At 43.7% G+C, this 25,264-nt stretch overlaps 1 protein-coding gene across 4 annotated transcripts; it reads right to left on the bottom strand.

Moving 5' to 3' along the window:
• Positions 1 to 74: 74 nt before the first annotated feature.
• Positions 75 to 25,216, bottom strand: DCUN1D3 (defective in cullin neddylation 1 domain containing 3). Of its 4 annotated transcripts, XM_082064462.1 has the most exons (6): positions 25,176 to 25,216; positions 17,204 to 17,394; positions 14,724 to 14,799; positions 12,628 to 12,881; positions 9,449 to 9,981; positions 75 to 7,635 (listed from the first exon to the last, which is right to left on the bottom strand). In XM_082064462.1, exons 5-6 carry the CDS (start codon positions 9,877 to 9,879, stop codon positions 7,152 to 7,154), a joined length of 915 nt encoding a protein of 304 aa, XP_081920588.1. In that variant the 5' UTR covers positions 9,880 to 9,981; positions 12,628 to 12,881; positions 14,724 to 14,799; positions 17,204 to 17,394; positions 25,176 to 25,216; the 3' UTR covers positions 75 to 7,151. The 4 variants fall into 4 exon arrangements, with proteins under 4 accessions (XP_081920588.1, XP_081920590.1, XP_081920589.1 ...); XM_082064464.1 differs by lacking the exon at positions 12,628 to 12,881; XM_082064463.1 differs by lacking the exon at positions 17,204 to 17,394.
• Positions 25,217 to 25,264: the final 48 nt, after the last annotated feature.

Genomic DNA, 25,264 nt, shown 5'->3' with positions numbered 1-25,264 from the left:
TTTTCTTTAAGGGATTGGTCATTTAAATATACAGAAGTACAGTAATCTCACAAGTAAATGAATGGCAGCTTGGATTAGAAAAAGCACCAAAATATTTAATATACATCTGGCACAAATTCCACAAGAAGTCAGTAATGGACAAACCAATGCTTTGCTTATAAGAAAAGAAAAATCTCAGACTGCACTTAATGCTCTTCTTCCAAAAGGGACATGACAAAAACATTGCACTCAGGATTGCTATCAAGTAAAGACAACCTTCTTATTACAACCTTGTGCCTTAGATTGCACATTTGATAAGATGCTGTTTCTTTTCTGTTCCAGACAATAATGGTGAGCAAAATTTGATATAAGAACTGTAAAACTACAAACCAAATAGGACTCAGTAGATGCATCATCTTGAACTTCTCCCACTTCTCCTCTAGATAATTTGCTTCAAATTTGGCCACATCCCTTCAAAAAAAAGATCCTACATGAACCAGAATTTACTGCAGCCATTTTCAAGCATCACATTTACACAGCGCTTGGACTCTGCTGCCTGCAAGGGGCCGCTCGGGTCTGCACCACCACACGCAACACATTCATCGCTTCCCGGAGCGGGAAAGCTGGATCATATGTGGTTATCTCTTGGGTAAGTCCAAAAAGACAAAAACCACTCCCGACACAAAGAGCGGCAGATTCAATCCCATCTACCCTTGCTGGGTTACCGAGGAACTGAGAGACTGATCAGGCAGTTGCGTTCACATGCGACTCAATGAGAACCGCACAAAGCTGAGCTCTCATTATTTCCTCAGTTAGAATTAGTTCCCTGGGAGCCAACACACACCAAAACACATTCCTTCCATGCAGAGGGGCTTGAGGCTCAACTGGGGGCCAAGATCCACAAGCAAGTACTGCCAGAGCTCCAGCTGCGCCAACTGGCTCCCCGGGCTGGTCCTTCGGGACTGCGGGTGCTCCGCGCCCACAGCAGCGCTGGGTCGGGACCGAGTCCTCCCCGTTGCATCCGCAGCTCCTGGAACTCGAGTTACTCAACAACTGACAGCACGAGGCCCTCCAGCCACTCCTGCCAGCCACCTCCTTTTTTAAAGACTGATTTAAACTTACAGATAAGAAAGCAAGCATGTTTTTTAAGATAACTATGTGTAGCATGACTTTAAAAAGTCACAACTTCAAAATATTAAGCAGTATTCTGTGAAGTCCTCTAACAAGTAACACATCTGCGAGTATAAAAACAGCAGCCAGCCTTCAGCTCCCCTGATCCCCCGCACAGATTTGCCACCTCTGGTCACACCATCTCCCCTCTCACGGGCCCAGAGAAGAGCAAGAGTCAGCAGCTGTCGCTGCATAAAACGGCAACATTCAAGTAAACACTCCCATGCAGCAGCAGGCAACCTTCAGTGGAAAGAGAATTTACGGGGCGGGGGGGGGGGGAAGTAACAAAAACCTTTACAGCAATAACAACAGAGATGGATTTTTTTTCTGTCTGTGTGTGAATTGACACGTTATCCAAAAAGGGCTTATCTGAAGAGTGCAATTATGCAAAGATAGAAGCTTTTAAAAAATAAAAGCTGTATAACCTCCAGAACCTGTTGGATTTAAAAAGCTAACAACTCCAGAAAGACTGAGGATTGCATTAGTAGCGAGGAACCGCTGTCGTTTCAGTGATTTAAGGCAAGCTGTTAGCAGGACTAGTACGTTCACACTCCCGTTTCCCTATCGCCTCACACACCCCCTCCTCGCGAAATATGTGCCCGTACAGATAGTGCAAGCGGTCACACCCCAAAGGAGCCCTCGGACTGGAAGAAGAATCTTGTAGCAATGGTTGCTACACCACTCGGGATTTGCAGTGACAATAATTGCGTTGCAGTTGACTTTAAGGGAGGAAAGCCAGGGACGGGGATGTGCTGCGTGAAGAAGAGACGCCATGTAAATGCGTTAATGGACACAGCAGAGGACGGACACCAGCATCTCCAACACACTCCAGAGCTCTGGCTCTGCTCAAGCATCAGGGTTTGGTCCTGAGCGAGATCCTGAGCTCGGGGAGGAGCAGGGTGTGTGCAGCCCTGGTGCTGCGGCGGCTCCCAGCCTTGCTGGCTGGTATGGATCCGGCCCAACACAGAACAAAACACGGTATTTTTCATCACAAGAAAAATACACTCATGGCGCTGCATCAGGTGGGTTCCCAAAGTTTTTCAAGGGCAAATGAAAAGGCCGGTGAGTCCCTCTTGGGAGCCACCTTCAATTTATTGTCAGGACAGGCAGCCCGGGCAGGGACGGGGATGCGTGATGATCAAAGGCCCTGAGCCACACGCCACATGGCTCCAGTGGGCCGCTCTATTGCACTCCAAACCAGCACCCGGGAGGACCGGCACTTGTTTGCACCTTGACTTGGCTCCCTTTCAAAGGCTCAATCGCATGCAGATTAAAAGCAGTATAGCAAAAAGTATGGCAAATAGATAGTACTTAAATTGGGTCAATTAAAAAAAATCAGATTACTCATCCAGGCATAAAATCCTGTGAGCAAAGGATGGTAACCTTAAACTATTCAAGTCTAAGAACAAGAGGTAGAGACACCTATGTACTTCATGGTGAAGGAGTTACAGTCTTCTGTCTTACAATCTCATGTATTTCACTTCAGCTGATAATATAAAACAAAAGATTCAACCTTCTATAGTCCAGAGAGAAAGTGTTAACACTGGTGGTTTGGTTTGCACACAACAGAATTCAAGCAGACACTTGGCTTTCAGTACTTATTTGAAAAAATATTTATGTTATGCTTTATATTGAAACACTACTCTGAAGAATTTCGAGTTTCGGGTTAATCATCTTCCTTCTTAATCTGGAAGGCTAAATTCACATACACACATTTTGAGCAGAGGGAGCTCAAGGAAAGTGCCCAGTTGACCAAGTATCTTCTAAAAAAGGATCACACTGCGGAACACGCGGCTGTGAGACCCAGAAACTCACAATGACTATTATTTTCCGATGAGTGGGGATGATGTAACCTCAGCCAACAGATCACAAATGAAGTGGCTACTAACTACATGGTGGTTTTTTAACTCTGCTGGGCTTTTTTTGGGAAACAAGGCCTAGAACTGTAAGGAAGATACTTATGTTGACAGTGTCATGAAAATATTAAGGTCATCAGTCAGTGCAGAGCCATGGCTGGGAACCACGGGTGGCAGGAACCTGGGATCCACGGGCTCTTCAGGCTCTAACAGACACACAAGGAGTGAAATAAAAGTCACAAGAGCAAAGCTGCTGCTGCCCCCGCGCTCTGACCCCCCGACAGCTCCTGCCCTCGGGAACTGGGGCTGCAGCCACTTGCAACCAGCCCTGAGTCCCTCGCTCCCAGCAGAGCGGGGTGAACTCATTTTGTGCTCCTAAAGGTGCTTGGCCAAAGAGCCGCTGTGGCTCGGAGGCCGGGCCAGCGGCAGACCCGCCGCGGCAGCCCACGGAGCCAGCGCCGGCCCACCCCGCGGCCGCAGCCGCTGGTTTCGTGCCACCTGCCACACCCTCCGCTATTTGTCCTGTGGTTCTTTCCTTACGATTGCATGGTATTAAAAAGCTATAATGCTCCGCATAGAATAGCACCAGCAGCAAGTAAACTCACAATCCAGCATTCAATTTCAACTAATTTCCTTGGTCGCATTTCATGGACACCTATAGGTTGAATCATTCAAATCCTTATTTGAATCAATAAATAGTCTTTGACCTCAGAAATGCACCGGTACAAGTAAAAAGCAGCACAACTGAGCCTCCAGTTGGTCTGGGAGCTAAATTTTAAAGGTGTTGCAAACTATAATATGGTGCAGGTGGTCAGTGTTTTATTACTAGGGAGTAAAGTTTACAGGAGTTGTATTTCTTTGTGTATAACGGAAGGCAGTAAAATGCCACAGAGTGTGGATATCGGACCAGTTTTCCAGGATATTACTTAAACTACCTATACAGTTATCTATAGTTATTTATCCCAAGTCGCGGCAAGTTCACTACATGCATCAAGTTTTCTAATGCATACTCTAATAAAAAAAAGTTGTAATGCTTTCAAGGATTTCATCAGCATCACTGCTCACTACAGTCCTGTGCCCTACACAATGAAGATTTAAATTATATAAAAACGAAGAGAGAATGTATTTGGCTTGTTCCACAAATATTCACAGTTTAACTATTAAACAAGCATATTTTGAGGCTCCAATACTGTTAAAGACTTCTCAGAAACACGTACAAAACCCCACTCTCACACAGGTACCCCTGTGTTACAGAGTACCATCTATCCTTGTTTAGCATCATGAAAATCAGGGGGCGATCCAAGGGAAGGTCTGACGCCCTCTCTCACTTTCGGCACTGCCAAAGAGTTGCACCTTCAGCTCCTGCTTCAGGAGTTTAAAACTGATACAGGTCTGGTTTGCATTCTGTAAACAGTAATTAAAAAACCTGGTACTTTGCTAGATAGATCATTTGGCTATTTTTGCAAGTATTCTACCCCACGGGTGGAGCTGCTCCTGCCAGGCTGAACGCGGCACAACAAGCGCGAGGCTTTTCCTCTCGACCTCGGCCACCGAGAATTGTGTGTCCTTTCCCTACAGGAAACCAGATTTTCCCTTCCTGCATATTCACCACCACCGTCTTTAAAAAGCAGCTGTATTATGTTTGATACACTAAAACGGGCTAAGCCTTGATGTGCTACAAATTGATTTCCTTACTGCAATCCACACTCAGACCACAAGATAAACGCCTGCCTTGAAGAGCCCAGTCCATCCTGCCTCGAAGAGCTCAATCCTCATCCTTCCAAGCTGCTGTTCAGCGTATAAATCAGCAGCAGCCACTGACACAACCCTGTGTGCAGGCGTGTGCCCCAGCTATCCATTGGAATAGTTAGTTCTCACACTCTGGACACTTAAAATTCCCTTTAGGAAAAAAAAGTGATAAAGCATTTAATAGCTGAACGAATGCGTAGTCCCAAAGTTCTAAATAGTCTTCATTTACTACCAAATCAGTTACATTTGGAACTTTTGCTAACAAAGCAGCCTCTGTCGGGGAATATTTTTCCTTTGTCTTATTTTTTTTAAATAACAGCACCAGCAAAATCTCACCTCAAATTCAACGATACCAGCACAAATGCTTTGGCGTGCTGCGCTCACCAAAGCAGAATAAGGTTTTGCTGCCAAACAGTGCTTGTGCCATGGTAGCTTGGAAGGTTATAGCAGCCAGGACAAAGCTTTGGGTGTATTTTCCATATAAAACAGCAAGTTCAGGGCTCCCCTCCTGCAAGAGGACAGACTCAGCTGCATCTGGAACAATGACATTTGTTTTCCACAGCTTAACACATCTCCCAGAAAGAGCTTGCAGAAGCAGCATGGACAAACTCTTCTTTTATTAGATGAAAGAGATGCTATCTGTGGCTTCTGGGTTTGTTTTTGAACAGTTTTGAATACCCACATTTTGTTAGTGGTTGGTGATCCCAGACCCAAACTATTGCATAGGCTGGACACCAGCAGAGCCAGCGACAGGATTCGGGCAGAGCCGCCTCCTCTCTGCCGACCCCTCTGGGCACAGCAGATGTGCAAAGTGTCCTGGACCCACTGACAAGCTCAACACTTCAATTCTGTTTCCCTCTTGCTTTAAAACCCTTCTATCGCAAAAGCCTTCAGATGCCACGGATGACTGTCCAGGGTTTTCTTTTGGTTTGGTTGGTTGGTTTTTTTAATTGAAGCCGTTTTATGATGCTGAAATGCAGCTCTGAAAATAAAAGGTGTGTCATGGAAGTGTATCGAATTCATTAAGCCAGTACTTAGCTCTGTAGAAAGCCTTGGCAATCATCCCTTTTACCAAAAGGTATAAAAAAGTTGACATACTAAAATTAAAAAAGGTAGCATCAATAACCAAAAAAGTTTCAACCAGTGTTAATAAAACTCCCTTTAAGTCACAACAGTTTCAACAGGCAAATAGTCCCAATACAGGCATTGTAAAATAATAAATCGACTCCTATCCAAATATTATCAAATCAGTCTAAAAATGACTCATCTACACTGTTGTCATTAAGAACACATTAAGAATTCACTTTGTCATCAGATGCCGATATTGTTGCTCCAGAAAGTGTGGAGTATTAACTGCGATTTAGCAATTAAACATAGGTTTTAAAAAATTGGTTTGTAATATTAATGCAAAAGATAGTTCCTTACATAGAAGTACTGTGCTTGCCAGACAAGTAAGATAATACTTTAGGTATAAATCAAACAAATTAAAGCAGAATTATACCACAGTTTTCCTTGAAGACTTAGGGTATGTGTTGCTTCTGTCAACGTTTAGCAAACTTAAGAAGCAGAACCTTTGGTTCTTTTAGTCAAGTAAAAATATTCTCATGTAACCACAAAAATACAACTTCCAGAGAAAATGGAAGTCCATCAAGAAGTCTACTTTCAATAAAACTGAGGTAGTACTGCTCTTTTATTATGTGATGTCTAAGAGATACAAATCGCCATCTACTACTCAGTTGACTGACAGGTACAGTAATTTTATAAAACAATCCCAACATTTAGTTTGAAACTCCAAAAAAAGGAATGATCTGGACTCAGTCACCTAACTCTTAAGTTAGCTTAAAATGGGAATTAGCCATATTACAAAAAGCTGTTGCTTACGTTGTCTTTTAGAGCCGTATTACCGGGGGAATTAATGCATTTAGAGTTAACAGTTAACACTGCTGTTCATCTTGGTATAAAACCTTAAAATTATTACAGCCTAAAATTTCAACAATGTAAACAGCACTACACACAGTACAGACCTGCCCTGACAGATGCAGTATGAAAAACTTATCTGGCACTGTATAATTTAGCAATGTTAATTTAACCTAACTAAAAAGATCTACATTGTGCAAGAAATATCAGACTTACTTATACTAATCTGAAGTCTTAAAAAAACCCCAAAAACGCTTAACGTGTAGCCAGGGTCAAATATTTCAGGGCAAGAGTAAAAGGAATAACCAAAATTAAGAAAGTGCCTAAAACATGATACAGCATTTTAGAGCCCTTTCAAAGACAAGGCAGAAAAAGGTGTAAAGTAGAAAAATCTGGAGCCTCAGTAATTTCCAGAAACATCCAGAGTTTACATTTCATGAAGGGCAACAGGTTGGTTTTGTCACTGCTGCTTCCAGGCCGCTAAGTCTGTTCCTCCGCACACAGGCCCTCTGTGTCCAAAGACTTAATACATTTGGTTTCCTCTTCCTTTTTCCTTCGCTCCATTTCCCACTCCACAAAGGTATCAAAGAGACTCGGCCAGGCCTCGTCCTCGCTGTAGTTGCTAAGGTCCGGTCCAATCACCTGAGTAAAATTTAGAAACATGTTCCACGTGTCCCGGGAGATTCCCTTGATTCCTGAGGGGTTCTCGATTAGGAAGTGTAACCACTGGTCCAAAATGGGAGGCTTGTTTTGGGTGAAGACTAATTTCCAAAGGGCAATGGCTATTTCCCGATGTAGCGACCTCTGTCCTTCTTCAGAGTCCAGGCCGAACTGGAAGGTGAAACGATAGAGATCCTTGAATTTATCTTCCTGCTTGGCTTCATTTAGGAGGCTGGGGAACCTTGCACAAATGCCATCAATGCTGTCCGCATTTATTGCTTTGCAGCCTTCAAAAAACTCCTTCCTAGTAAGTAAGAGAAAAGCAATTAGTGCGAGCGCTTCCCACCGAGCTCCCGTGCGGAACGATTCCAGCACCGCTCAGCCAGGCCGATGGGACGGGAGTTATCCGGACAAGCCGAGGTGTGTTCTCTGCGCAGGAGGCACAGCGATTCCAGCAAAGGGGAGATGTTCCAAAGAAATGCCTCATGGCTTGTGGAACCACAGACACCACTCAGATCTCCTCCAGCACTGTTAGCATTACAAAGAGGTTTTGCTGTCTAGCTTTCTGACTACTCCATACTGCCATATCCACTGCCTTCCACATTAAAAATGCATAACATTTACCACAGAAGAAATGCCAAACACATTTGAAAGCACCATGTTTATGCCCTGAAGCGCCACATATAAATCAGCTTGATTCAGTATTGCCCATGCCTAAACAGCCGTGCTCTGGGCGAGCTGTTCTCAAGGACACAGCACTTCACTGGGACCTTGCCTGTGGTTTTTGGTCTCTCTTCCAGCCCGCAAAATAAAAAGGGCGCCAAGAGTAATGGGCAGCAAGGCCCTTGCCGAGAGAGTGGAAGAGAGTATGGCATCACACAGCACAGGCTGCAACACAACATGTAACACTGCTCGAAGCACCAGTCCTGTACTAATTAGCCTACTAATAATCTGGCCAAGTGGGTAGATGGTTAGCTCTGATTGCTAATGAGCAAGCGTTATAACCAGCCAATATTAATCAAAGCCAGGAGATTCTGGCACAGGATGGGCTGGAGGGAAGGCAGGAGATAGGGCAGCTCTCAGAAGAATGGAAAACCACGTTGCTTTCCTTGCTGGGAGAAGTGGATCAGCACCCGCTTCACAGAGCGTGCTGTTAAACAATGGTAATTTCTCACCGCTAGATCTGCCCTCTTTCCAAGAAAATCAAAGCAATGTTAATAAAACTTGTGGTGGCTGTGCGGAATCACAGACACTACTTGCAATTCCTTTACCTGCACCATCAGCCTCCAGTAAATCCACATTTACATTCCAGAGTAACTCATCCATTTGACAGACACCCACAAAGCCTCTGAAGATGCTGGAAAAGCTGTGTTGAGGGCACAGCAGGGGCTTGCTTCAAGGCTCAGAACACCAAAGTAATTTTGAAAGTTCTTAGCTGAATGAAAACAGGCAGCACTGCTCAAACCAATTCTAGATAGACTGGAAGATTTTAAAAAATGCTTCTCTCTCAGCCAGTCCCTGTAGAAAGTCTTTACTTGTTCTTACTTGGACTTTAAATACCAATCACTTGCCAGCCAGTATGGAACAGCTACCAGTGTCAAAAACCTTGTGTTTCCTTCTCTCTCTATCCTTTAACAGGATTACTCTTGGAAAACAACATTAAATGTAACACTGGTTGGGCAGGAACAATTCTTAGGAATCAGTTTGTCACTCTTTCACAGAATGATAACAGAGTTGGAAGCAATTACTAAGGAATCTCCCATTACTTTAAAGTGAAAATTAATTTCAGTGTCCAATCTCATCACCAAGACAAGGCTGGACACAGTAAAACTACTTTTGGTAAATCAATAATAAATGAATGTCTACAGATTCTCACTACACTGTTCATCATTAGCAGAATAATGTCCAAAAAACCATTTTTGCTCCTGAAACACACTGTAACGGGAAGGTGAAAAGAGGACAATACCAAGCTTACCTTCTGCAGTGGCTGGAATTAATCTGATCACAAGCAAGTGTTAGAAGAAATAAGTGAAGCTAATGAGGTTGTCTGTCCAACATACAGATGACAGGATATACTTTAACATATGAAAATAATTACAAGTTCTACAAGAACTAACCTTGTAAATTTGCACATGGTAGCAGCCTGGAATTTCCAAGCCAAAACTAGCACTTTAAATTCAGTGGGATCAACACAGAGGTCATTGCAAAATCGTTCCATTCCTTCTTCCAGTATGGCATCTTCCCTTTCATCTTTATACCTCCTAAATAACTCCCCAATCTTTTGGAACGAAGATTCTTCTGCGCTGGAAACAGAATCTTTCTTTGAATCTCCAGAAAACATTGGAGGCTGACTAGACTCTACAGTAGCATCCGTTTTCTTTGTCCCATTCACAAGTATATCTCCTGAAGACTTCCCGCAAGCTGAACCATGGTCGTCTTTGTGGACTGCGCTTCTCTTACTGTGCGACTTGCTGCCGGATTCCCTTTCCCCATTTTTGCTGCCGAGGGTAGAAGAAGGATTCTTGCACTTGGTGACACACTGGCCCATGATGTTGCAAGCCCAGTTTCTAGAGCAGCCCCCTTGCCGTCCGACACCCTCGCAGCTGCTCTTCAACACATCTCACCATGCCATTAGCAGCAGTCCACTAACCTGAAAAACAGTTTCAGAGTCAAATTGCCGTTTCTCCACAAAGAATATTGTTAGTATTAAACGTGGGATAACATTTGCCAGTAAGAGACCGACTTCAGGATATTTAAGTTTTGCATAGTGAAAAGGAGTAGTGTACAGAAGGTTGGCATATGCCATAAATTTCGGGCAATTTCAGGCTGTTTTACCTAGGAATCAATGCAGCTCACTCAGTGGCTGCAGTATACTAACAGGTCCTAATAAAGGAAATTCCTAAAATTCTTACTCTAACATAGGTTACAAAGAGGTTGATTCATGTACAGGCTTCATCAAGACAGACTAATCTAACCCAGAAATATTTTAAAGGAAATGGTTTTTAAAAGTATGCCCACATTTTATATATAGAATATAACACACTGACACAAAGCAGGGGTGGGACACGGACACTGACAGCACAACTTGGCAGAGACTTGAACATTAGATTTAGACTGAACCTTCAGCAAACGAGCTACAGGGATTTCAGGTGTTGTGTGTGTTATTTTGTGTGTGTGTGTTTTGTTTGGTTGGTTTTGGTTCTTGTTTTTTTTTGGGGGGGTGGGGAGGTAGCTGTGGGTTTGTTTTTTTTAAACTGAGTTTGGAATCTAGATTTTCGTTCTTAAAACGTACACCGAGCATATTTGCAGAAAGGAGGCAATGGGCACTTTTCATGCGAGATGGAGTTTAGGAGTTATTCGTTGTTTCAAGTGGGCTCATCCCTCCAGGTAAGCAGACAGACAGAAGGAAGGGGCTGTTTTAATGGAATGTTTTCAGCCAGACACGCATGCAGATAAGAAGCACTCATTCCAGTTCTGTTTTTTTTTAAAAAAATCCCAATTAAAATGCCAAAATTATTCCATAATACTCTGTTTATATAAGTCACAATGTTAAAGCCTTGCCTATTTGGAAAAGATATTTTACCCACAGAAAAGGTTCTTAAATTTTCCCTATGAAAACCCAGCTAACACTGACACTATCCTATCAGCATGCACCCGCGCCATGGACAGGCCATTTCTCAGAAATATCAACTCCGAGAAAGCAATTGCTTATCATATTCCTCCTTTACCACTTATTTGCATTTCATCTCTGCTGTCAGTTAGGCAAAAGCCTCAAACATAAAAATTATGTTTGCCTTGTCTTTGTTTACTGTTTCCATCTTACAGAACTAGAACAAGAAAGAAAAGAGATAAAAATTGAAAATGAAGACATGAAATAGATGCCATGGCAGCTTTTCTGTCCGCTTCCTTGGGTAAAGTTCTTCTGAGACCAGACCCCTGCTTTAAGCTGTAAATCAACTTGGAACAGCAGCACCGAGTGCAGATGAATTCAACAGAAGTCACCATTACAAAGACAAATCTTCTCTTGGCCATTATACCTGGTTTGGCAAAACAGCACGTGTGCAGCTTCATGAGGGGGGAAAAATGCTGGTTTCAACTACCGGGCATCCCTTCCCCTCCCCAGCCCTTTTTCTTAAGCCTATAACCCACAAACAAAATTAACAAAAACCTATTTTTAAGCAGCAGAAGGAACAAACATCTGCTTTAAAGATGAACTTTGTAGCATCATTATTATAGGCAACTAAAGTTCAATTAATGCATTGAAGAATAATTCCTTATTCATTTGTATTTTAAAGGATTCATTAAAATATGCATTTCCACATAAACATCCCAAAAGACAATTTCTCTGTTCCTTAGTATTTCAAAGCTCTCTGTGAATTGCAGAGCAGAGCCTGGCACTGGTCCCTGTGCTGCCCTGCGTATGAGCCACCTCGTCTTCTCTAGCCTACACCAGTCATTTCTTCATTACACCAAAACAAACAGGATGTTATTAGGCAGTATAAATTACTGCTTAGTGATTAACTTCAAGATACCAGCCCTCCTATTCCTCCTTCCCCCCACCTTTAAACTCATCAGCATTCAAAAACTCTGTCTACACTAATTCTTGTTCTTCCATCAGTTTCTCAAAAGTAGTTTGCACTACTTTGGCCAAGTTTTGCTTTAGAAGCATGCAAGTAAAGGAACAGAAAAAAAAATCCTGCATAAAAACTAGTATTAAAGTAGAGTCTAGCTAGTTTATAAAACTTTCTGCCCAAACACATAACAGCAACTATTAGCTGTTGGGGATTCAGAACAGCTTTTCCCTGTGAGCTGGTTAAAGAACAGTGGCCTACTAGAGAACGGTACTTTCCTCTGAGTGGCAATACTCAGATCACACACAGCACAATGGACAGAGATGAGTCCAATTCACTTTAGGAATCCAAATTTTAAGTTTAAAAAAAAAAAAAAAGACAGTTTGCAAGACTAACTTACATACTCTGTCCATAAATTTTACCAACAGGAGTGATTCATGTTGTCTTGCTTCCTAAGCAACGGTTTGTATTAGTGATGATAACAATCTAATATTCTAGTCTTCCCAGTGACATCATCAGTATGATGAAACAGACGGGGTCTGCTGTCATTCGCTGTTATGAAAAGTCAGCATTACACCAGAGAGGGAAGGTCTGCCAACACAATTAAACATCTGTATGTGAGGAGGTGTCCCCTGGAGAGCACAGTGACACTCACCCAGAGCAGAAGTTGACCCCGGCCCCACCACACACCCCTCCAACACACACCTTCCCGTGCGCTGACCCACCTGCCTACACGGAGCTGACGGCTGCTCCCCAACAGCTGCTGCCTGGGCTCTGCCAGCGCGGCCCTTCCCTGCACATCGGGTTCTTCCTTCTGCCTGCCGAGGGGCTTCTCAGAGCACAATCCTACTCCTTCGGAACAACCACTAGAAGATACTGAAGTACAGTTGCTGCAGTTCCTTGCTTTTCTAGTATGTGAAACTTGATGCCCCGTGCCAGATACTTTGAAGCATTCTACCCCCAAAATAGCAAAACCAGCCTGAAAAAAAAGAAAAAAGAAAAAGAAAAGTCAGACTGCATCCGCTGGCAGGCTGGGGATGTATCTGGTTTTATAAAAGGCAAGCCTTTTGGCGCTCCATCAGTTACCCTTTTATAAAACGCCTTCACTGAGCTGGATCCACTTCACTTACCAGTCACCTCCGCTTCCTACATGACTCAGGTTTCAAGGCATGAGAGGAACAAGAGCCTCGGAAGGAGATAGAAACAAGTGGGAGAACTCAGCCCTTTTGTTAGGGAAGGCTGGAAAGAGGATCCAATTGCAGCATCAGGAGCTGCACTGAACTCGGTGTTGGCGGTGTGTGAACACGCACGCTCAGGAAAGCGAGCACAGCTACTCATTGAACTGTGGGGCAAAGCACGTGTCACGTTGTGCTGATTACAGCTAAATGAGCACAAGGATGCGCAGAAAGATTCCTCCCAGCTTATAGGGAACTACAAGTATAAAGTTCTTGCCCACCCAAAGGTTGTACTGAATCAGTGGCGAAGCACCAATTCCCAAAAGGATCAGCTCCCAAGAGCACAATTATTGAAACAGGCTTGCCCAATGTAACAGTGAGACACAAAAGGCCGCGCTGACCACTGGTTTTGCCATTCTACTACAAAAGATCAAAATTCAGGGCTAAGGTTGGAACGTTCTCAGCACCACAGGATGCTGTACTCCCAGAGAAGTCTGATTACTCAGACAAGAATTGAGCAATAATCTACAGTAAATATGAATCACCGAGATGCCCATGAGGCCACCTTCCACACAACAGGAATTGCAAAGCAAAGACTGACAGTGATGTTCTCTGCTCCTTTCTAGAAGGGAGAAAGCAACTGGAAACACAGGACAACTAGTGCTGGTGATAACGCCAGTTACAGGAAAGCCACCCTCGAAGAACAAAGGACGTGTGGAGCTGTATTGCCCAATGCAATGAACGGAAAACCTAGAGAAGATTGGAAAGACCTTGCTACTGCTGGATGGGGCTTTCTGTTTTGTTGTGGGGGAGGTTTTAGGCTTTTTTTTTTTTTTTAGGTGCTGTAAATAAATTAGGTTTTCTCCATTTTCAAGTGGCAGATCACACGTAACCCAAGATTTGAAGGGAGCCAAACAAGAAAGTGACTCAGTAATAATTTTCTGTCATACAGGCACACCATGGCACAACTGAAAACTCTGCAGTGGGAAGAGCTGGCAGGAGGAGAAAAGATGCAAAGGAGATACTTAAGTAACACTGTATTTTTCCTTAATGACTGATTTTATTGTAGTAATAGAAATTATTGGATATGACCAGAGAATAACAAAACACAGCCAAGCATCATGCTGTTTAATAAAGTGTTGCATCAGAATGTATTTACAATGAGTTTCAAAATGCAGAGAGCATCAAGAGAGAAGAGGAAAATAACCCTCCATACATTCAAGAACACCTCAAAGACAAATTTAAGAAATCTGATAACAAAAGGGGATACAGCTCAGCCAACCATTAAATCCTTTCCCAAGTAGCAGCTCACTAGCCAAGGCAAAGACAACATTGCCAGAGCTTAATGAAGCCTCAACCCAGCCTCAACTTTTTGCAAACACTTGAGCATAGCTTGTCAGAATTTTAGAATTTCACTATGCGTTATCTACTTTTTAGTGGACAGGGATACATGACTTCAAAAATAGCTGAGAGGAGGAGGGAACAGTACCATGGCTGCCCCATCTTTTTCCAGCTCTGAACAGATCCAGACAGCTTTGCACTGGGGAGACACGAGAGCATCACTGCAACTGCTGAACCAGAAGCAATCACTGCTCTAACAGTTGATGCTGGGCAAGTGACCTTGTAAGCAAACATCTGACACTTACATAGTTTCAGCTACACAGGGAATCATTCCACTGGCTTCGCGGCCTCCTTCAGACTCCCTGGGTTCCACATGGAATGCTGTAAGACAAAACACCACAGAAATCTTTACATTTAGAAGAGGCTATGAAAACCATAAAATGCACCAAATTGCTCAGAAGCGACTATACATTTAACAAAATATATAATCAAAATCCATCTGTTGAGACATTTTATAAAACCACTTCACTTTTTAACTTACAGAGTAGCATTAACACCATTAACTCTGCATTGCCATATAAAGCATAGATCAAGTACTGAATGCAACAAACAAGTTCGAACGTTTGTTAGGAGTAAACACACACTTCTAGATACTTTTATGTCTTTCAGCATGGGAGAGTTAATTCCTCATTTCATGCACGCAAAGCAAAAGAGGGGACATACTACCATTGTCAATGCATGTTAGCTGAGCGGCTGTTTAATCTGTGAATGCCAGACAGTTGCTACCTAGCAAAGCATAATTTAGGTCTAGAAAGTAATTCTCTTTTTTCATTCTCTAGCACATTCTTTTCCGTGTTTGTTTTCCCATGTTCAGTTGAGCTGACTCCACTTCTCTTAAATTCCCAGTTCTGCTATATAACTATGAAGCTCTGAAGAGAAAATGACAGACAAAGGTATGTCTGGTTTGTGTAGTAAGAGCTACAACTGCAGCACGTAGTCAACACCTCCATTTGTACCTGATCAAAAAAACAAAACAAAACAGCTCTGGCAAAGCTGCTCTGCTCTACCATACTAACAAAAACACGAAAATGTCTTGGTTTTACATCTCTTACTGCATCGAGGGAACGGACAGGTGATCAAAAGCTGCTTTTCTGCATACGTACTTTTTACACAAGACCTACTTCTTAGGAAACAAGTAGGAACATTAGCTTGTTCAGTGCTTTCTTCAGCAGAAACCAGGGAATGGATGTAGAAGGACAACCATGAAACAAATTCTTATTGCACATGCCAATCTCCACATAAGTTGACTATTCCCCAGACTTGAGTCTCACATGTGGATTAGGGCAAATTTGACCAACAAATAAAACCCAGTTCAGATCAAATTTTTTTTCAAAAAGCCTTTAAAAGCCCAGGGAAATGGGCATCCAAAGTTCTTCAAAACCCCTGAAACTGTGGAGTGGTACTTTCACCTGTAATACACACAGACTGAGAAAAACATATCTCTGCTGAACCATTTTTAGGTGTTTACTTTTGAGATGGATAGTCCAAAAAGCCTACTTCACTCTGCACTTACATCCTCCACTTCCAAACCTCATCCTCCACACAACCAACCACTCTTTTGCCCTCCACAGGAGCCTCGCAGCTCTTTTAGCATACACTTGTGCTGAAGGGGCCACCCCGTGTCAATGCGGAGCCACCAAACAGCTCAAAGACGTCCGGGAACAGAGGAGCTCCTGCCTCTCTCGTGGTGCAAGTACTAGCTTGGATTTCTTTCTGTTTGACCAGAGCATCCCATGAATTCCAAGAATTTAAGAAAATGTAACATCTGGCACTTCTATGTTAATTTTTTTCAGCCTCCTGCAACTAAGTAATTCCTTTTATACATCATTGGGTGAGGAAAGGAGAGATGGGGGAGATACAGGGCGCTGTGCAGCCTTGTTCCCCCAGGAACCTGCTTAAATAGAGAAGAGGCAACATCTTACACTTCACATTTTAAAAAACATTGTCGTGGCAGCTTTAGGCAACAAACTACCTACTTTACACACAAATTTGTATTTCTTTGGAAGAAATCTATGGCCCACCAAATCTACATTTCCAGTTGACTACAGCACCTACTGGAAGCAAACACTTATTTCAAGTTCAAAAGAAGGTGAATCAGATGGAGTTCAGCCCTACCCAGCAAAAGCCAAACTTTTTCAGGTTGTTTGATGTAGTTTCCACATTGGCTGACCTGTACACACACAGAGTCTGGAGTCAGAAGCCAGAAATGTTAACACCTGTTAGAACCACCAGCTACAACTCTTCCTTCATTCTTACTACTTTTATTCCACCAAGTTGCCCATTTCACCTTATTTAATTTTTAATGAAGTAGCAAGTGCAAACTTCTGCAAGAACACAATTATGGGATGTGGAATAAAAAGTTAGTATGAGTTAGCAGTTAAAAAAAACAAGCTCTTCAAGTCTGTGTTTAAAGGGTATCATAGCACAGCAATGCGTTGTCAATGACTTCATCCTAAATCACGCAAGGTGACTGCGGCGGGGGCGGAAAGAAGCGTTGACACTCCTGTGGCACAGGTTTTAATTCAGTCCTTGGGTCAGGGTTGCAAGGTACAGCCGTGTACTGTGATCACCAAGCATCCCCCTGGCTGGTGCGGGAGGAGCATCACGCTACAGTAACTCAGAAAACAGCCTGCATCCCTCATTAGCGATCCTCCTCAGCAGTCCACTGGGAAAATAAACAAGCAGCATGAACCCTCTGGGTTATGGAGACCTTTGTTTTGCTCACCTGCCTCTTTCTGCACCTGTGTACACCTCCCCGCTGTGACTCTGGCTCTCCCGGGTGCTGGGGCACGGAGGATCACGCTGCAGAACACGGCAGCACCAAAGCCGCTCTCGCCCTCGACACTCCTCAGCAGCAGCTTTTCCAGGGGTAAAGGCTGCAAGCGTTCTCACAAAAAGGCAACTTTCTTTGCTTTTCTGCAGGGAATCAGTGAAGAATTAGTGATATTTCCCTCTTCATCAGGCAGAAATTGAGAAGATCAACTCTGTGCCTGGAAGACGTGACTGTGCAGTTAAGAGTTTTACACTATAGCAGCAAAGCACTTGGTGCCTAAGTGTTAAAGCATTAACAAAGCGTCGGTCTGCAATGCCATCACATTACAGAAACTCCTTATTTCAAGTCATAGCTTGCAATGAAACTTTCTCAGCAAAAGCACTCTGACCCAGCAAAACAGGCACATTACGGGCTTTCATTAGCCCAAAAGACACCTCACCACGGCCTTAACCAAGCGCCATGGCAGCACCCGTCGGCCACACAGATCTGCTCCACACCTCTGCTGCACAAACACTTTTATGCAAACTTACTTAAGAGGAAGTCTAAGAGCAGGAAAGTGCTGCCGCAATTAGTTAAAATGAATTATTAGTTTGTCAGGCTTCCTGCAGTTCAAGCACCTTTCAATGAACTACAGCCAGGTTCTGATTTCGGGGGCACGCAGAGGCGAACTTCGTGAATCTGTTCCAAATCATGATAATGAACTATTTCTGATTAACCTTGCTTTAAGCTTTGGAAACAAACGGGATTTAGAAATCTGATCAAACTGGGTAAAGTTTGTCTCTACCGAACACACTGGTATCAGAGTAGAAACCAGTTATACAGATGCATGAAAAGGGACCCTGCAGAGTTTCGGCTGCCCCTTGGCAGAAGGCTGAACAGCAGTCAATAGAAAAACCAAGCCAGACGACGCATGTGGTGAAAGCCTGAATATTTTCTCAAATGAGATATGGACTTCTCTGAGAAACACCATACTGGAAAGGCTTAATTAGTTTGGAAGGGAAGAGAGAGGCAGGTACAAAAATATCTTAAAAAAAAAATCCAAGTAACAATACAATCAGAAATGGCTTCATCATATCTACAGCCCATAATTCTGGGCCAGCTCTCAGTGCCGAGAACCAGAGCTATCACTAAACCTCTTCCTAAAAGAAGCCCCACAGTCGCCAGGAAGGAGGCAAAAATCCCTTAACAAACTACTGTGGCTGCACTTCACTGTGTGCTGCTAACTATACTAGGTTAGCTTAAGAAAAAATGAATAATAATGCGAAAAATAGGGAAAAAGAGACTAAGGGCACCTTAGTTTTTCTCATGCAAGACACACTCCTCAAGCAGCTTTTTCAGCAGACACACATGCATCCTTGAATCCCACCCTTTCTTTCATACTTTAACCACACAATACCTTTCTTACCAATTACTTCTCATTGTTTTTCCACTTGGCCCCATTAAAAGGTTTTAAATCCTTTCCTATTATGTGTTTCATTCTACTTTATTAGGTGGGTGGAATGATTTGTTACGATTATCGTATTTTCACAGAGCAAACCCAAGTCCAGTTAGCTAAATAGCACATAATCTTAGTAGGGTGCCTTCAGGTGCTTCTGTAATGTAAATAAATTAATGAACTAATTCACTCGGCAGCAGTACTTGTTTTGAGAAGCCTATTTAGGCCATGAGCAAGACACCAGGCAGAGGGGAAATCAGCACAGCCAAATGATGTGGCTGTTCAAGATCACGCCATCGGTTTTCAGCAAAGCCAAAACCAGAACTGCAACCAGATTCCATCCGATTCCTGATCTCACACATACTTAGACATGAACAAACTCGTTTATTTTGCTACACATAACTCAAACCCTGGATGAGTTTGAATCTACCACCTTCAAAAACCCAAGTTCCCTGTCAAAGGCCATACAACTCTCAAGGTCCACCACTTAGAAACAAATCAAACCATCATCTAATGAGGGTTTGTGGGTTTTTGCCCTGTCATATGCAAAGGGTTGTAAAAGAATAATCCTTCAGTATTTTTCCAGGGTACACTGTAACTTCTGCCCAGCACGACAGACCTTTAGCACTTTGGTATGTATTATGAATAATTAAAGCGGCACATGCCAGGGGAATAGCTACTCTCTGCTCAGACACAATCAGTTCACATCTCTACAGCAAAATGCAAATTATGGGACCACAGAAACCACGACCCTCAGATATTTGACACAGACACATCCCACTGTAAGCACCTGCATGTAGTTGTGCGACAAATATGTACCTTACTGTGCCCCAGTCAATTCCCTAAATTAATCTACGGAAAACTGCAACTATCCTGTAGCCAAACCAAAATAACTTTGAAAAACCACCTCAGTCTACAATCCACTCTGCAATGGAAAAAAAGTATTTACTTTTAAAGTGAGCTAAGTGTGCACAGATTTTCTTTTGCTCCGCGTTCAGCTAGCAGACTTCACCTCGAGGCAACTGAGCCACCTTCATCCATTACATTCAGCTGAATATAATTCAAGTGATTCCTGTAATAATAACCAGGTACGCTTTAAACTAATTGCAATAAGTGAATATATTTCTTACTGCTGTCAACAACGAAGAAAACACATCAATTACACAAAAAGAAGTCTTTCCAGCGGCTCTGTTACCAGTGTCCCACCTCCAGCACAAAGCAGCTGTGAGAACTGTGACCCATACAGCTGCCTGGCAGGGCAGCAAAGGGACAAGACAAGAGCCAGACCACCTCATAAGATCACTCCTGGCAGCAGATGCTCACAAGGCACTTACAGAAGACCCACCAGCCATCTCGGTAAGTGTAACAGAGTTTTCAGGCTGCCAGCCAAAAGAATCACTCATTTCATGCAGTTGTGTAGGAACTTCATTACCAGCTGACCACGTAAATACCGGAATCATATTGAAGTCATGCACAAAGAATCGGTCCAAGTGAAGGGACTGACATCTGAAAGTGCTTCAAGAACATATGCTTGGATTTTCAAACTGACTGCAGTTTTTAAAACAGCAAATACACAAAGCCACCTGCAGAGACCCACATCTCTCTCCTGATTTGAGTCCTGACTTCCCTGTCACAGTGAATGACACCAGCACTCCTCCCTGCACAAGGGATGCTGCAGTATTTACGTGTTAACCATATCAACGGCTTCAAAGCAGCTCCTTTGAGTACTTGAACTTAGGTCATCACTTGTAACAAAGACTCTCAGCTCTCCTTGAGAAATCTGGTGGCAGCTTCAACCAACACATACGTTTTGTTAATAAGTCTTCACAGATCCCTGATTTCACTTGGCGTCCCATGTCTCACAAGAGACAGAAGCTGCATAGGTATCCTGTGCTTCACGAGACATAATCACTAACTCCAAGCACAGGTAACCGTGTCTGAAGCTGGTGTACGTCAGACCTTCGGCATTCCCAGACTGCCCATTTATGTGCTGATCCAGAGTACCTGGGGCTTTCTGGACAGACTCATTTGTAATGAAAATATTGAACAGTCAGCATACGACCAAAGCCAAGTTCTAGGACATCTGTGTTTGTGAGTCTATTACTAAGCTACACATGCCTCCCATAATCATAGGCATTAAGATGATTTTTCTCCTTCCCTTTTAATTTTAAAAGAAAAAAGATAAGACCGATGGCATTAAATGCTTCAAAGCTGCATAATGAAAAGTTGTGTTACACTACAAAATTTCAGAGTAAAAACTGAAAACTGTCACTTTCTGCTGCTGTGTGGATGCAAAAATAAGGCTGTTTTTTTCAGGAGCACATAATCTTTTTGATTTTAAAAACATGTTCACTGAATAGGAAAAGTGAAACAACAAATAACTGTGCCTGTCATACTGTCTTTGGCAGTCTGACTTTCTGGGAATAACAAACTGTGACAGGAGGTCAGTAACAGCATTCTCACATTTTGCTAAGTAAGTTTTGTCTTTCACAAAACAGATGCCACAGACAGAACAGCATTTATAACTATTCTGAGACAGATTATACCAGCTCATTCTCTTCACTGGAATCCTATCTCACCACCTATGCTTTTGTTGATTTCTCTACAGTATCCCTATTTCTGTGAAAGAGGTCTTTAGTACTTACAGCTAAGTAGTCACCTAACCATCACTCTTCCAGTAATAAAACATTGCAATTGAATAACCAAAAATCCAGATTTTCCGCCTCCTTCAAAATGCAGATCATTGGACTGGAGATCTGCCTCTCAGGAGACACGGAATAAATGGAGACATAAGTCTAAATGGGTTAGTCCTCAGAGTATCTTCTAGGCAAGAAGCTTTGATTCACTTTCTCTTCCCCTGTTTGCTCTGTTCTGGTTCACACCAAGATCAGAAGCAGATCAAACTGTCACACCAGAGCCACACAAGACAGGAAGAACTTCCTTATGTCCTCATAAAGAATCCTGGCATTCCTGCAAGGGAAAGCAGAGCTCCCCTTCGGTTTGCCCACCCCATCGCCCCTGGGGCTCTCACACTTGCTCACCCACAGCCGGTAGCTGAGCAGCCCCACCAAACCTTCTCAGCAAAGGGTGAAGTCGAGGTACAAGTGAACGATGGGAGCACGTCTGCAAGTCCTGGCTTTGCTGATCACTCCCTGGAAGGTTTCAACTCAGATCTGCAATTACCTGACTCAAACTAGAGTCAATCAAAAGAGGGGAGAGAGACAGCTGAGTATTTCAAAAGACACACTTCGGCCAACTTACTGTGTAGAAGACACCAAGAAAACTAGCACAGTCAGTTTACTCGTGTCATATGTTTACAGGGGGTAAATCGCAGGTGGCTCTTTACCAAAAGGCAACATTTGCACTGAACATTTACCACAGAATTACCATTGTTTTGAGTCAAGTTACTATGGCATTACTGCTGAATAATTTGGAGTAAAATATACAATTAGTCCATGTTGCCAATGCAGACAATCTGCAAAACACTACAGCCATTTAACCTAGTATTTTTAAAAGGAGGAAGGGGGAAGAGACAAGAAAAATTATTAGATTTCCAGTAACCAGAAGACAAAGCGCATTAGTCAGAGGCAAATAAAGGAAAGGAAGCCAGGGAGATAAGATGCAGACCCCTAGGGAGAAGCAGCGGAGAGAAGGAGCCCAGTCGGGGAATTCTGATGAAGGCTGTTAAGGGGGTTCCCTCTTCTTGTGACTACCAAGACTCTCAAGTGTTTACAGATTGTTCTTTCAGTCTCCAAGAATTCTGTCTACTGATCTTCAGCTCCTCCTTTATTTTTAAGAATGAGGATGAAAGAAAGGACTGCTTTTCTAACACCCTATGCTTTTATTTTACAGTCTCCTTAGTCAGAGTAGTGTTTTCCTGTTACATTCCCTACTACAGACCCATGTGCCTAATGGAACAATAACACTGTTTCTGCACTTCGTGAGTTCTTACAAGCTGCCAAAACCCCACCACGGTGGATTTTATAGTGCTGCAAGGCCCTTAATTAAATTTATCAACACTTCTCCAGCACCATTAAAGAAACCCGAGTACTGTAGTGCGGGACAGTTCTGACAGTACTGGGGTACTCATACCATGCATCTCTTTATATCCAAACCACCTTTACATCGTTTTCTGCCTGTCATGATGAAACACAAGTTTACAAGAGTCATGTCTATCCCTCATTCTTCCACTCCCTTTTCATCTGCTCTATATTCCCCTGCCTCAATACACATACACACAACACAGAGGTCTTTTTCCTGTTCCTTAAGCTGAACCAAAGCAAACCTCTTCCTCATCCACACGCAAATTGGTCAGAACAAGTCCCAGTCTGTCAAACTGTCTGGCAGCTGCTCTTGCTCAATATACACTACTGTAATTAACATCAGTGAAGGGCTTCCAAAAGAGCTGGTCTTAGTATCCTCTCAAAGCCACTCCTTCAGCTCATCTGATCACCTTTTTTTAATCCAATCCATGCTAAATGGAAGCAAGATGTAATTATAAATGAATTTCCAAGATCAACAAATTATAAGAACTACTGACACAAATCAGTCAGAATTTGCCATGAACTTGACAACATTCAACTCCAAAATAAAGCAAGAAACTGTGCAGAAAAGGCACCTAACTCAGCCTTAAAGATCCAGGAGCAGATTACGGATCATACTGCAGGTTATCAGTCTCAAGATTAAAGCAATTTTAAAAGCATCACATCAAGCAACCAAGTAGTACCAAAGCTGTAAGTTCCCCCATTAATAGTTTTGTGATTTTTTTAAAAGGATTAGAGTAATTCATGCATGCATATAACTTGCTATTAGGAAATAATCAAAATTTTAGAAATCATTACAAGAAATGATATTTGCAGTAAGTTTGTAAAGCCAGTTGTACTTGGCAAATCTGAACTAATTCAACACAGACCACAAGCTTCTGTTTTCTGCTGATTTGCAGAAAATCTTTGCGTTAGACTGTGTGCTGCCTTTCATGTAAAGGGCGATGAAGGTTTTCCACAGACCACTAACACACACCTGTGTGGGGAAGATTTTAAAGACAAACTACAGAACTGACAAGCACATTAAGTCAGATCTCTTTACTTTCACACACAATCTTAAACACAGGACTAGCTTTCTTTTTCTGAGAATTATTTTTTACCAGGGAAACAATCATAAGCTTTCAGATGTGCTTGAGAAACACCAGTACTCAGACATTCTCTTTTCTGATCACTAGCCCAAATAAAACACTAATACCGTAGTTACACATTAACTGTTTAACAAAAAGGCTCTTAGATAGATAATAATGTGTTTAGAAGATGTCTTTTGATCGGCTGTTCTCCGAAAGACCATGCAGCACAACTGCAACTGCCAGCACAGACTGGCTGTAATTTTCAGCAAGGTAAGGCAGTTCTGTGCTTTTTTGATTGTACAGCTATACCACTTGTTTCAGGGCAGTTAACCTATTACCCCTTTAAATTATGCGACAGACATTACCATTTTTTAAAAAGTTACCAGCTGCAGATCAATGCTGTATTCCGATACTTGGCATCAGACCGTTCAGTTATCAATGTAACATTTTGAAGGACAGCGTATCAGCAGTGTTAACTATTTAAAAGATAATCAATGATTCTTTCCAGCAAACACAGCTCTAACAGGAAAGGCATATTCTTTCAACCCCTATCTGCGTGAAACACCGACGATGCGACTTACAATTTAAGTTGTTATTAATGGCTTATTAGTACAAGAGTGACGGCAGCTTCCCAGGAAGGGTAAATACACTCAGGAGGGGGAGCACAGCCTAAAGAAAGAAGCGGCTGTGCAAAGGTGGTATGTTCAGATCACAATAACTATTTTGGAAATAAATTGCTCTACGCTTTATCGCGGTCTCTTCCCTGAACTCCTCCTGGTGCCACGCGTGTCCGTGCCGGGCAGGAGGCGGCTGCTCTCCCGGCCCGGGGGATGCGGGGCTGCTCACACAGAGCTGCTTTGGCGAGAAACGCGTTAGGACCCTGCAGATGGCACACGCCAAGATGAAAAAATAAGGAAAATCACCCCGGCGGAGGCAGCGCCGTTGCGGGGGCACCGGGGGGCGCCGGGCGGGCGGGGCCGAGCGGCCGAACCGGCCTGCGGGGGGCGAGACCCGGCACACACCGGCCGAGCAGCCCCGGCCGGGACCGCCCCGCGGCAGAGGGGGAGGCTGCAGCTCCCGGCCAGGCACGTCGGGACCGACGGGCCGTCCCGGCGGTTCCAGCCCCAGGGGCCGCGCGGAAAACGGCTCCTCGAGCCCCCACCGTGAGGGGGCAACGGCGGCGGCGCGGGGCCCCCAGCGCCCAACCGGCCCTGGCGTGGCTGAGGGGCAGAGCGGCGGCCCCCGCCACCGCCGAGCCCACCGGCCGAGCCCCGCAGCCCGCGCCGCCGTCCCGGCCGAGCCCCGAGCCGCTCCCGCCGCCGTCCCCCGCCCGCAGCCCGGCGCGGACGGGAAGAGACACGGTCCAATTCACTCACCTCCGCGGCTCCTGCGAGGCTGCTCCCCCTCCTGCATCACTTCCGGGGGTGAGCAGTCAGCTGGCGGCGGCGCCGCGCCCTGACGTACA

Source organism: Streptopelia decaocto (assembly GCF_964273445.1).
Source record: "Streptopelia decaocto genome assembly, chromosome: 13".
In the NCBI taxonomy this organism is placed as follows: Eukaryota; Metazoa; Chordata; class Aves; order Columbiformes; family Columbidae; genus Streptopelia; species Streptopelia decaocto.
The sequence above is the reverse complement of the archived record's forward strand: the minus strand, read 5'-3'. Positions and strand labels throughout refer to the sequence as shown.

What these genes read in the sequence shown, in the direction of transcription:
- DCUN1D3 (XM_082064462.1), bottom strand. Translation starts at nt 9,879, where the DNA reads ATGGGCCAGTGTGTCACCAAGTGCAAGAATCCTTCTTCTACCCTCGGC. An exon ending in ACCATGTGCAAATTTACAAG is followed by an intron (nt 7,636 to 9,448) that starts GTTAGTTCTTGT and finishes CTTACTTACTAG; the next exon opens with GAAGGAGTTTTTTGAAGGCT.